General features: G+C 34.7%; 1 protein-coding gene across 2 annotated transcripts in view; it reads right to left on the bottom strand.

Moving 5' to 3' along the window:
- Positions 1–13,788, bottom strand: part of Kcnt2 (potassium sodium-activated channel subfamily T member 2) — a 353,431-nt gene that overhangs the window by 201,236 nt on the left and 138,407 nt on the right. For both annotated transcript variants that reach the window (XM_052737110.1, XM_052737109.1), the window contains exon 8: positions 12,606–12,700. In XM_052737110.1, coding sequence (XP_052593070.1) covers positions 12,606–12,700 — 95 coding nt within the window. The remainder of the gene's footprint in view (positions 1–12,605; positions 12,701–13,788) is intronic.

The raw sequence follows: 13,788 nt of genomic DNA, 5'->3' as shown, positions 1-13,788 counted from the left end.
GAACGAGAGCCTCTGAGCTTGTCTGTGGTGGGAAGACCTACCAACTTTTGGTGGCATTATTCCCCAATTGGGACACTGGACTGTATAAATAAATAAAGGGAAAAACAGCTGAATTTGTTCATTACTATCCACTTCTTGACTGTCATACAATGTAACTTGTTGTCGCAACACCTGCTGCTGTTTCTTCCTTTCCAGGATGGACCATAACCCCATTCTGCAAGACAAACAAATGCATTCTTCCTTAAACTGCTTTTGCCAGAGCATTTTGTCACAGCAACAGCAAACGGAAATAAGAAAATGGCCACGATACCTTCAATTCTGCCATTTACACTCCCATTCCCTTAGCCCGAAGTTAGTTAAGCTTACATTTTCATTTTTGTTCCTTGAGAACTCCAGTCATTTTGCAGGTGGTTCTCCCCGCGGACACTCATGGTCACCCATGTATACTTGGATGGATCCTCAGTGAGATAGTCTGACCTCTTAGACCATTTACAACTTTTTATTGAATGATCCTCTCTTATCCTACAGACCAGTTATTTGACCAACAGTCATATCACAGAGAATCCACTTACAACGAGTGTCTTTCAAATGTCATACTTTACCGCCACTTCCATCAAACTATCTGCCCTTTCATATTTATTCCACAGTGCTTTCATAAAGATCTAACCAATACTCCAAAATAAAAGATCACATACTTCTATATTTATTTTTTCCATCATTTGCCTTTTTGCTAATCTTCATCTCTTATATTAGCATTGCCTTTCTACTAATCTTCATCTCTTATATTAGCAATAGGCAAATATTAAAGACATCTAGCTGCCATCTCTCTATCTGTAGCCCTTAATGAGGTTCTTGAGTTTATTGATTTCTAGATAGCAACAGTTCAATAATACATAATGTCATCCACAGATGATTCTACTTAGGAGCCAGTTTATGCCTAGTATCATGGCTGGACCCTGGCTGCAGTACCAGGAAGCCCCACTCTCCTAATTACAGTTTTCAAATTTCTTTTGCTCAGTAGGTACAAAGACCTTAGTCAAAGTATTCACTTCTCCTTTTTCCTTGGAAACCACACAAAATGGTTGAATTCAACACAGCCAAAGTTGACCATACCAGAAAGTTCAAGTTTAAACAAGCTCATGGAGCTGATGTTCATCGCCACTCATTTTTCTTTGTATAAGTCTCATGCTCTTCTACCTCCCTGCCAGCAGAAAATGATCTCATCATGCCCAGTACCCTTTGTCTTCTCCTGAGTCAGGAAGCATGGGAAGGTGGAGTGGAGTGGACATGCTCGAGAAATTCTTTACACTTTGTTTTTCTCAGCTCTCTCTTTGAACATATGTGATTCATGATCCATAATCATCCCTAATATGGTTCTCATTGCCAGACTCACTTTTGTTGCATTTTTAATTATTCTTTCTGGTCTTACCATTTTATATATGGCATATATTTATGGAAACATGAACTTGTATCTGAAACATTGTCTCTTCTGTGTTACCATTGTCAGCTTTACCTATGAATATGTCTTTTCCCTTTGGTCATCAAAATGAATGTTTCTTAACCAAATCTAGATATTATTATCCTTCATAGACATTAAAGTGTCCTTAATATTTCCTGGAGGCCACACAAGGAGTTTTTGTCTGATTCTTTTATCCTCCTGCTATCTTATTAGCATAGAATAAAAATTAAGTGCAATTAAATTTTGCCAACATCAGTTTCTTCATGTTACTACTATAATATTTCTTCTGCTACAAGATTTTCCCTGATAGTATAACATTCTTAAGCTCATAGCATAATTAGTAGTGTACATATAGTAAATGTTTAGCAGAAGTCTTTACACTTTTATCAGAAACATTTTATAGAAAAAGTAACGTATTTATTTCAGTACACACTGTAAAACAGAATACATGTGTAAGCATAGGTATTTATGCATAAGGACACAAATAATGATCAAAATATAAGCTTTCTGAAGCTAATTTTTAAAGAGATAATTAAATTATCAACTTACACCTCAATGAAAATACTATTTTCCAAACAAAGCATTTTTAAATTCTAACCTCTAAATTCAATGTCAGCTCAATATACATTTATTTCATACTTCTGGCTGCCTAATAATAAAGCTGATCAAATTCCCCACCTTAAATTCACACCAGATTATACCAATATTCAGTGTTCTCAAAGTAAACAATAATAATACATCATTACTTTTATAAGAGTGTTCTCTATGACTTACTGCTGATGTTTTAATAATTTACACAAGAATCATGTAATTGTTGTAGGATTCTTACCCACACAATGCAAATCTTAAAGCAGAACAAAGCATCTGAATGTTATGACATTAGTCAGTGGATTAACAAAAGAAAAGAGCATGATGTGAGGCAAAGCCCAGACAGTTCCCCATTGGTGCCTTTTGCCATTTTACCAAAAAGCAGGCACACCTCAGGGATAATGCACACAGCTCCTCTCTGTAGCCACTCTGGTGTTAAAACCAACATGGCTGAAATGCACAGGATTCACGAAAGACGTGAGCACAGTCTGAACCAGAACAGACACAGTGTTATGCTATTTTTAATCAGCAGTTGTCATAACAGTATACAGCCTGTCCTGACCCAGAAGAGGTCACACTTGTTTGCGCATATAGATGAGACAGCACCCAGGTGTGTATTGATCTCAAAGGGTCCCCTTCACAGCAGTGAAAGATCATGGATGTTAACGATGATATGGGCTAGAATCAGATGCCTGGCCATGACACCAGGCATTAAGGGCAAAGCTCCTAGACCAAGGAATATATAGGAGTAAACACGTCCTAAGTGAGAATATCTCCTCATCTCCACCTCAGCTTGAATCTGCATCTGAGGCAAAGCATTGTCGTATGAACTTTTGTTGATAACTACAAATTAAACATATATAGGAAGAAGTATCATCAATTCTCAGTGAATACAGCTTCATAAAAAGGCAACATTAGAGAACAGAAAAGACAGTGGCTTATTGAAATATTTATACCAGATTAATACAAACAAATATTTACAGAATTTAAATGAACTACATACACATTTTTAAATGTGCCATTGCTAGGTAAAATAGTTTGTTAAGATGAAATGCATTTCAATTTTTAAGACAATTCAAAGGAATCTAATGACAAATATTAAATTTAATAAGAAATCTGCTATGAAGTTTGCTACTTTATAAAATATTATGTGCTAACTTGAACACACATCTATACAAAATTATTTCAGCATTGCGCAACTCAAAAACCAAAAACTCTCTGTTAACAAAATTTAAAAAAAATCTGGAAAACCTCAACTGATTTGATTCAGTATAGGTCTTCTATGCAATAACAAAAGCATATTCATTACAAATCCCTCACTCTGTGCTTTGAAAACCATACATCCTCTAAATGCTAACAGTGTGTTTAATAATAGAGACATTTTAAGTTTTAGAATGGTTGATAAGGAAAACATTAATTTGAATGAAAAGATAGATCAAGACTGTAAACTTTTTTCACCACCTGGTAAATGTCAATTTGTACAACAAATGATTTCAGGGGGAAAAAAAAGGTCGCGTGGCAGAAATAAATAATCTTAAATATCCACGCACTCCCCATGAATCCCATCACTGTGCACAGTTACTGGAAAACTTAATTAAGCACTGGCATTCTGCACTGAAAGCATCTAGCACTTTGATTCCATGCCTGCAATTCAGACATTAGCATTCAAATCAGTCCACAAATTGCACTTTGGTATTTGTTGAGCGAATGCCAATTAAATGGTTTCAAGTAATCATTTTTCATTTCCTGCAGAGTATCCGCCTAACACCTAATATTCCCATGGAACATAAGATAATTTGAAATGTTAGGATTTTACATTTTTATTGGGATTTTTTTTAAATAAAAGAAAGCCTGTTTCCATTGCTAAGAGAAATCTCTCCACTCTTCGACACTTCCTTTGTGTCTATGCAAAAGAAGGTTAGCTAGTCACACTATACATGACCTCCAAATCCAGACATAAAAAACCCTGCGGCTTTCTAACTCATCAGAGCTGACCACATTGCCTCACACTGCCTTCCAATCTCAAGCGTGTTTTTGCTTTATGTCAATTTATGTAAGACGGATAGAGTTTTAAGAAGGACTCAAGTTTTAGATCAGAAGAGAATAAAAGAAAATTTCTAAAGAATAATATAAGAAAACCAAAAATATTCCACATAATTATAGTAAGAAAATAGGATGAAATAAGGCCATACTACAAGTATATAAGCAGTTTGATTTCGTGCTTAACAAATGAGTTGTAAGATTTGGCAATTTCATTACATTGTTTTGTTTCCACAAATTCAAAAATATGGAAAATTCTCAAGATGGAAATTCTGCAATTATATAGAGACAAAAGAACATGCAAATGTGCTTTATCTGGGAGTTCATTTTTAGGAGGTTTGGAACTCATTAGAGTTACTTGGAAGTCATGGAAGTTTACTACTTGGTTACATCTTTTCCTCAGAAGCTAAGCTTTTGGCCTGGAAAGCTGGGACTAGAGATTCACTCCCACAAGTTTCATAAAAGTTTACAACGAAAAGAAGGGATTTAAAATAAATTTTCAAAACATATCTTTTGAAATACCTCTCAGTATATATAAGAATCTCCAATTGAAAAGGACAATCTTACTTGAAAATTCTATTATCTATCCTTAATAAATATGTGTTAAACATCTAAGATTTTTCAAGTGTTTAGAGATGCTAGGCATGATGTAGTTTAAAAGGAAAATTAAATCTTTACTCTTGCATTATACATATATATATATATATATATATATATATATATATATATAAAATTCAAGAAAAGATGAAAAATAATGTTATCCCGAAGTATTTTTTTACAAAACTGAAAAAACATAAATATTGGACATGTCAATTTTATTCATGTAGGTTTCTCATGCTTGGGGATTGCTAGATTGAAGTTGTGAAGATAACTATTGTATCAAAAGCAGTCTCCAAGCTGGCCATGGTAGCACACATCTTTGATCCCAGTGCTCCAGAGGCAGAGTCAGGTGGAGCTCTGTCAGCACCAGGAAGACAGAGTTACATTGTGAGACCCTGTCTCAAAAACCAAAAAACATTTTTTTTTAAAGTTCTATACATTGAATTCAATCACAATAAAAATTCTATATACCATTCATGCCATTTATCAGAAAAACAGAAAAAAATCATCTTACAAATCATAGAAGAGAACTACATAGCCAAAACAGTTCTGAGAGAAGAAAGTAAAACAACTGATTTCAGATTATTCTACAAAGCCCTAGATAGTGAAACAACCCAATCCTGGCACAAAAGCATATGGATCAATGGAATAGAACAGAAGACCCAGAAATAAGATTGTGGAACTATAGACATCTGACTTTGACAAACATGCAAAATTTACATTTTGGATAAAAAACAGCTTTTAAAAAAAATGGTTCTTCCCAGGCGGTGATGGTGCATGCCTTTAATCCCAGCACTCAACAGGCAGAGCCAGGCGGATCTCTGTGAGTTCGAGGCCAGCCTGGTCTACAGAGTGAGATCCAGGAAAGGCGCAAAGCTACACAGAGAAACCCTGTCTCGAAAACCCCCCAAAATAAATAAATAAATAAATAAATAAATAAATAAATAAATAAATAAATAAATAAATAAATGGTTCTGGGAAAAACTAAATATCTAAAGATGGAAGAACAGAACTAGAACTCTCACTCTGCTAAAAAAAAAAAAAAAAACACAAAAAAGACAACAAAAACAACAAACTCTGCAGATGCATTAGAATTACAACATAAAACCAGAAACCCTGAAATTGCTAAAGAAAAAAGCAGTTTGGTACACTGAGAGATATGGGCATACCTGAAGATTTCTGAAAAGGTCCATGGATACTTAGAAAATGTGACCAATAACTGACAACTTATGGAACTTATGGAATTTAAAAAAAGAATATTTAGCATAAAGGAAATGGACAGTCAAAGAGGCAGCCTGCTATAAATCTGGCAGACAATTGATACCTAAAACACATAAGGAACTTAAAAACTAAATCAATAAAACAAATAATACTATCAAGAAAATGAAGTATGGAATGGAACAGTGAGTTATCAAAAGAAGAAATACTAATGGCTAATAAACCCTCTAAAAAGTGTTGTCTATCACTAACCCATTGGGGAACGTAAATTAAAAACACTTTGTGATTCAAAAAATGGTTTTCATCAAGAAAAAGAATGAAAATAAATGCCAGTAAGGATGGAGGGAAAGTTAAAACCTTATACATTGTTGGTAGTGGTATAAACTGTGCAATGACTATGGAAACCAGTATGGAGATTTCATACTATGCTAATACTAGAACTGTCATATGACCTACTTGTATCATTTCTGGACATACATCAATGCACTTTATAGTCCTAATATAGAAATAATTACATATTTGAGTTCAGCAATGCTCTCTTCATAAAAGCAAGGAAACGAAATTAGCTGAGGTGTTCATCAACAAACAAACGGATAATAAAATTATGATACATTTACACAACAAAGTTCTTTCCAGCACAAAAGAAAAATGAAATTTACAGGAAAATATAATAAATGGGAAAACATATGAGTGAGATAACCCACCCAGGCTTAGAAAGACAAAGATTATATTTTCTTTTACATAGTAGACCATGTTCCAATCATAAATAAGTGTGTGTTGGACTGAGATTATCAGTAGTGGCAAGGTAGCAAAACAAGGATCTATGCAATGTAGCACACTGGAAGAGATCAGAAACAGGCAAAAATGATAGTAAAAGACATAGGTTGTGCATGGAAAAGTAGGCAATACTGTGGGGACAGTTAAATGGTAGAGTGGGTATGAGGAACGGAGAAAGTTGAGGGTTGTAGAAATGGTCAACCAAAATTAAGGATGCACGTAAAACGCATATAGAAACTACTACTTTATAAGCTAACTGAAAAGTGATGATTACAATACAAGAGCTGAATTGGCATCCAAACAAATTTCCAGTGCCAAGTGAGGAACATCTTCTCCTGAGTTGTTTGGCCAGGGAACCCACAGAGGCTCCCTTAGTTAAAAAAAAAATAAAAACATAAAAAAAATAAAAATAAAAACTGTAACCACTACTCTTTATTGCCCTTAAGAATTAAACACAAAGATGTTATTTCTCAAAACACCACATACTCCATACTCTGGACACAGGGCACAGATAACCCAAGTGGAAGCTGAAATGGAAGCTTCCTCCCTGTGGGCCAGTGTTCACAGGGCCACAAGTACTATGAAAAATATTGCAGTTTTGAAAACCCTGCTGAAATTAAGATATTTAACTAGCTATTAAAATGACAAACACTAAAACATTATATAATATATATTCACTAATAAAATCACATAGAATAAGACTGTAATCATCTTAATGTCTGTAATTCAAACTTCACAATAGTGGAAGATTTCATTTCTGTTGACTTTTATTTTCTAATGTTCTGAGGTTTTTTTCATATTTGTATGTTAAGCTCTTCTGTTCCACTGAAATGTTACTAAGGTGCTTAAGTATTGTTCAAACCCAAATCTGAATTTGGGTTCTCACTAAGTCATAGCCTAGTGAGATTACATGATTTGTCATCATTTCCTGTCTCAGCTTCATTACTGTAATTGAAAATAAAAATATGTGACACGAAGCCCACTGTGTACAACTAAATATTTAATGAATGATGTGTGGAAAACACAACAAAGATTGGATGTCAGCTGTCATTCTTACCAGGAAATGCTAAACTCAGTCTTCAGGGAACAAAGGTAAGTGTTTGTCACTACATGTGACTCATCTTTTACCTCCTTTCTTCTATAAAAAAAAAAAAATTCATTTGTTTCCCTTAATGTTATTTTTTAGTTGACCGGATTTCATCCCAGAGTGTTTGTTTTCAGGAAGACAGCCAATGTGTGTCACTGCCTAAAAGGATTCAGTTCTGAGTGTACTGGTTGACTTATTTTATATAAATGGTTGGTTCTGTCACTGCAGCATGGTGGCTGGAGTGTTCTCTTCACTCCTGCATTACTGCTTTAACTGGGGGCTTCCCTTATCTAGAAGTCAGCTCCAGGTGATTATAAAAGGTCCATGTATTTATGACTTGGTCCTCAGTCTATGGTGCTAGAGGGAAGTGATGGGATGTAAGAGAAGTGCAGATTATAGAACTCAGGTCAGTGGGCCATGGTCTAGGAGGAGATATTGGGAACCTTAGGCCCTTCCTAAACCTTACGCTTCACGCTGACTTGAATAGTGTGAAAAGGATCCCTCCTCCATATACTCCTGCCATGATACACTGTGCTGCCCCAAGACAAAAGCAGCAAGGCTAAGGGGCTGCCCGCGAAGACTTCTGAAGCAGTGCATCCAAAGGAATCTTCCTTTTTCTAACTATCCCAAAAAATTTTGTGTCAGAGACAGAAAGTTGACTGACCAAGAGGCTAAAACACACAAAATGAAAAGTAGCACCTGCCTCTGTCTAGGGAGAACTCCCGTGCGCACTTCTCCAGGGGCAGACCATGGTTTTCCAGACATGGAGAAAATGTATGTGTCGTTACATAGGAAAGTCTTCAAAATAATCTGTATGCCTTCATTTTGTATTTTCTTTCTTTAGTTACATATTTCATCACAATTACTTTCCATATTCTCTGCGATATTATGTGTCTAAAACTAAACATTACTATACTTCAATAATGCTTTAGTTTGACAGCTATAGATTCTAAATTATTTTTCTTAAAAATTTACAGATACAGCCAACTGGTGGTGGTGGTGCATGCCTTTAATCCCAGCACTCTTGAGGCAAAGGCAGGCAGATCTCTGAGAGATCAAGACCTGCCTGGTCTACAAAGTGAGTTCCAGCACAGCCAGGCCTGTCACACAGAGAAATCCTGTCTAAAAAATAAAAACAAACAAGCAAAAAATTATGGGCACTGTTATAGAAACTATATTTTCATATGACAATACAAATAACTATATTTACCCTTATTGCTCTGAAGGGACTGTTTTTCTTACAGAAGACTTAACACAGCACACAGTAAATCAAGAAGCATTTCAGAAAGGATAACATAGTTGCTTCTTTTAGTAAATTCCTGAATTATTCCGTATTTCAATTTCTTCATAAAAACTATGATGCAATGGAATATTAGCAATAGATCATAAAAGATTAAATGTGCTACTATATATAGTGCCCATGAAAATTTGGGGACAAATTAAAATTTTTGGCATGTTAATTATTATTCTCAGTATTTGTTTGTTTAAAAATGATTCACAGTCATCACACTTCAAAACTCCTGTCTTTGAATCAGAATTTCATTTAGAAGTTAGGTTTTATAGTTAAAGTAATGTGTTGTAATAGTATCATAAACATATGTGAACTTTCCTAACTCCTAAAATTAGGAGTCTGTCTTAGTTAGATTTCCACTGCTGTGAAGAGACACCATGACAACAGCAACTCTTGAAAAAAAGAACACATTGAACTGCTGTGGCTCAATTACAGTTCAGAAGTTTAGTCCGTTATCATCCCAGTGGGAAACAAGGCAGCATGCAGGCAGACATGGTGCTAGGAAGGGGCTAAGAGTTCTTACATCTTGACTCACAGGCAACAGGCACTGTGACTTGAGCACATATGAGACCGCAAAGTCCACCTCCACAGTGACGCAACTTCCGCTAACAAAACCACACCCATTCCAACAAGGCCACACCCCCTACTAGTGCCATTCCCTTTGGGGGTCATGTTCATTCAAACCACCACAATGCCTAAAATCTGGATTGCTACATACATAAAATTTAATTGGGGCAAAGTTTTCCATATTTTTCTAGCACAACATAATCCCAGGAGTAGTTAGACAATTGTTAGCTTTATAGACAAATGTCCTTTGTGCATTGATTATGATATAAAGGAAAAGAAAATGAAATATCAAGACTAAAGCAGATCGAATGATGGTGACGAAGCTCAGGATCGAGTTGTAACATATCCTTGAACTACAGTACTCGGGCTCTACCAGTCCACTTCCCAGGGGCTTATTTAACAACAAAGCCGCAAAACGCAAGAAGTTAGGAAGACATCACTCAAATAAGCATTTATATGTGCAGAAGAAAAGGCCATGTGCTATTAGCCCTACATGATCACATTTAGAAATAAATGGATTTTTCCCTACTGAAAAAAGACTGAGAAAGTATATCAAATTTTTCACGTTGGATGACAACCAGAAAATATGCATTTGCGCAGATCTTTATGTTACAGCTATAAAATGAGAAAATGTATAAATATGCAGAGGAATTCAAACAAAATATTAAAGTTTGTGGCCAAGGACTTGCAAAATAAGTCTATCCATGTAAAATTAGAAACGGCAAGTGCATTATCAATTATAGTACTTATTATTGGTTGGAATTTATTGATAATTGAGCTAAAGTCATGCGGTTGATTCCCGGAAGTACCAGTTTACAACTGCTTTGTTACCAAGATGCAGGATGAATCACAATGGCCAGCTGTCTCTGAAGGGAGCATTATTGGTGAAGAGGGGTAGGGAGCCAGCATGTGGACAGATGAGTCCAATTCCGTTACAATGACAGGAAAAACATTTCAGCACATTTTCTGGAAAGAATGGGTCAGCAGCTTAATGCTTATTTAAGTTTGGCACTGAGCATGTGTCCCTCATAGACAGATGCTTAATAATAGTTCTTTGTAATGTTAATAATTGTGATGCCTACATGTGTTTTAGAGCTAGATAGCTACTTTCTAAATCAGGTAATTTTAGGATGTGAGTTTTATTAAGAATATAGCCAGTGCATCTAAATATAACTTCCTGAATGTTCAAAGCTCAAATTATAACAGATGTATTAAATTTTCTGCTTTAAAGCTGTGAGTTGTAATATAAAATATAATAAATATGCACGCATGCATGCACACACACCACCACCACTACCACCACCACCACCACCACCACCACCACCACCAGAAGTATACTTTAAATAAATTATGTGTATAAGTGTTGGCCTGCATGTGTGTATATAGACCACGTGTGTACAGTGCCCCTGGAGGTCAGAAGAAAGTGCTAGATTCTGGGGAACTAGAGTTACTTATGGCTGTGAGCTGCCAGGGGATGGGGAGCATGTGTTGGTATAGCAGCACCCTTAAGCGGTGAGCCATCCCTCCAGCCCCACCTATATTTCTGCTACAGCTACACTATTTAAGACAAAGAGTGTGTATTTCTGGTCTTGGTATTCAGAGAAGGATTATAACACAAAATGTTCATTAATAGTAGGTATACTTCTACATAGCCCCAAACTATATTTTTATCTTTATCTTCATAAAGCAGTCACCAACTACAGTATAATGGAGCTAGAATCCCTAGACACAAACATTTCTTCACTAAATTCATTTTATATTGTATCCAGAAACCATTAATCTTATTTTTCTCAGCAATTATCCAACATCAGAAAATTTAGTATTTACACATTGAGGTTTTAATTTTGTAAATTCCTTAAGGTAAAATTGTTATTGAATATAATGTTATTATATTTCAAATAAGAATTTGTAGCGACATTGCAATAGAAATCACTTAATTTAATGGAGTTTTCAATATTGTGTGATCGAATTACTTTTAGCATTTCTGTGGATTTTATTTATGTAGTTAGATATTTATTAGAGGTATCGTAAATTTTTTGTGAAAGGTTAAAAACATTATGTACAAATTTTATGTTTAAATATAAAATATATCATGTTACTTTTAAAGCCCAGAAAAAATGCAATAGACATAAAGTATATTTAGTATTAACCACATACTATTAGCACAAAATAGCTTATATATACCCAAGTCTGCCTTCACACATCTGTACTAATGTTTGCATCTAGCAGATGTACCAGTGTGTGTATACATTGATTGCTCCTACTTCCGAATTAGATTTTTTCTCATTCTAAATAGGTCAAACATGTTACAGACAAGTACAAATAAAATCTATAATATCTGTAAAGCAAACACTATTCTGCTCATATCTTGACTATATTTTCTCTTGCAAAAGAGACACAGAATCCAAACACATAATATGCCATGTCACATTGGAACACTGTAATGTTAAGTATGACCTCCAAAAGAGAAAACAATTTGAGGACACAATAAGTCAAAGTGCCAGGCCTTACATTGCAAGACTCCCACCACTGCATTCCACCAGGTCCCACACTGAAACATTGTACAGACAGAGACGTGGCATGGGTGAGTGATGGGTATTGGCAATATCCTCAACCAAGTTTCTGCTCTGAAGGAAACAGAGAGATGTGGCTGCTTATATGTCAATAATTTGAAGGAAAAAATGGTTGTTTCACAACCACAGCATGAAGGCAAAATCCTTGTGATTTGACTGTGTGGACAGCTTTCGAGAAAATGTCAGAGTTGCAGTAAATCTCAAGATCAAATGATACATGTGATTACTTGTTTTGTCTGTAAGATTAAAAAAGATTTTATTTCACTTCTATAGGTGACTTTTTATGCATTATGGTGATCGTATCTTTATATTAGCTAAATATTGATGAAAATGATTTATAATACAATTTCCCATAAAAACTGAAATAAAACGAAATAATAAGAGGGCTGCTATACATGGTCTTACCAAGTGAAGATAAGGCATAGTAATGTAGATATCAAAATCAAAACTTGATTAAACATTGCAGACTGGGTTCGTTGAATGGCTCTATGAAGATCATTCTAGAATAATAAAAAGCATATTTTAAATTTTGATAAATACTAAATATACATGAGTTTAAATATCAAGTATCCTCTGTATGCGTAATATGTAGATTTAAATGAATTTAGGAGTATATTTTTATTTTACATGGATCTGGACATAACTTACATAACAATTCTTGTTACAAAGACAGACTACAGGAATACCAATAAAGCACTAAAGTTCAGCACACTTTCATTGCAGAAAACAGATTACAAGCTGCATTTATTACTCCCAGACATACCAAGCTCACTACGATGGTGCAGACTATACCCTCAGTACTCAAGAGTCTAAGAAAGGGGAATTGTGAGTTCAAAACCAGAATGGGCTATATAAGAACAGACCATCTCAAAGACAAAACCAAAAAGAAAACAAACAACCACCTCTTCCAATGGTAATGATCCCATGAAAAAAAAAAAGTGCAAAATTTCACGAAAATAATGTATCAATGGATGGAGCAGTGGAAGGAAACTGGAACTGTAATTCAAACTCACTAATGAACCATTACATGAATTAGAGCAGCCTGTAACATAGGAAGAAACGATTCTCCATTAAGAAATACTAACATTGATTTCAGTAGTGTTAATATTAAAAGAAATAGGAATGAAGGAGTGCATGTTGAACAGACACATGCAATACTTCCCAGATAATAAATATTTTTAGAAGCAACCTGGTAACACAGATGAAAATATTGAAGCATGTCATTTTTATTCAGTGCATTCATGAAATAAGTAATTACTGAAAAAAAATTTTCAAACTTTAATCACTTAATAATCCTAAGAGATGAACACTAATAGTTACACATGCGCCTGCATATTGGAAAATTTTGCTTTTTATATAAAATAAATTGTCACTGTTGAAATAAAAATATGCAATTGAAAATAGTTAAAAATGGTGTGTCTGAATGATAGTTTAAGAAATATCAATTAAATATTGTTACAATGAAGTATTTAATAATATAGCACTCTACCCACTACTTACCAGTATGTGACAATTTCAAATAAAAAATTGAATTAGTTAATTTCAACTATGACTTGTGTGCATGTATCAAATAAAGTATGGAAATAAT

The sequence above is a fragment of the Peromyscus californicus genome, unplaced genomic scaffold (assembly GCF_007827085.1).
Source record: "Peromyscus californicus insignis strain IS unplaced genomic scaffold, ASM782708v3 Scaffold_14__1_contigs__length_90479793_seg_2, whole genome shotgun sequence".
Taxonomy (NCBI): Eukaryota; Metazoa; Chordata; class Mammalia; order Rodentia; family Cricetidae; genus Peromyscus; species Peromyscus californicus.
Note: the sequence above shows the minus strand (reverse complement) of the source record. Positions and strands in the feature narration are given on the sequence as shown.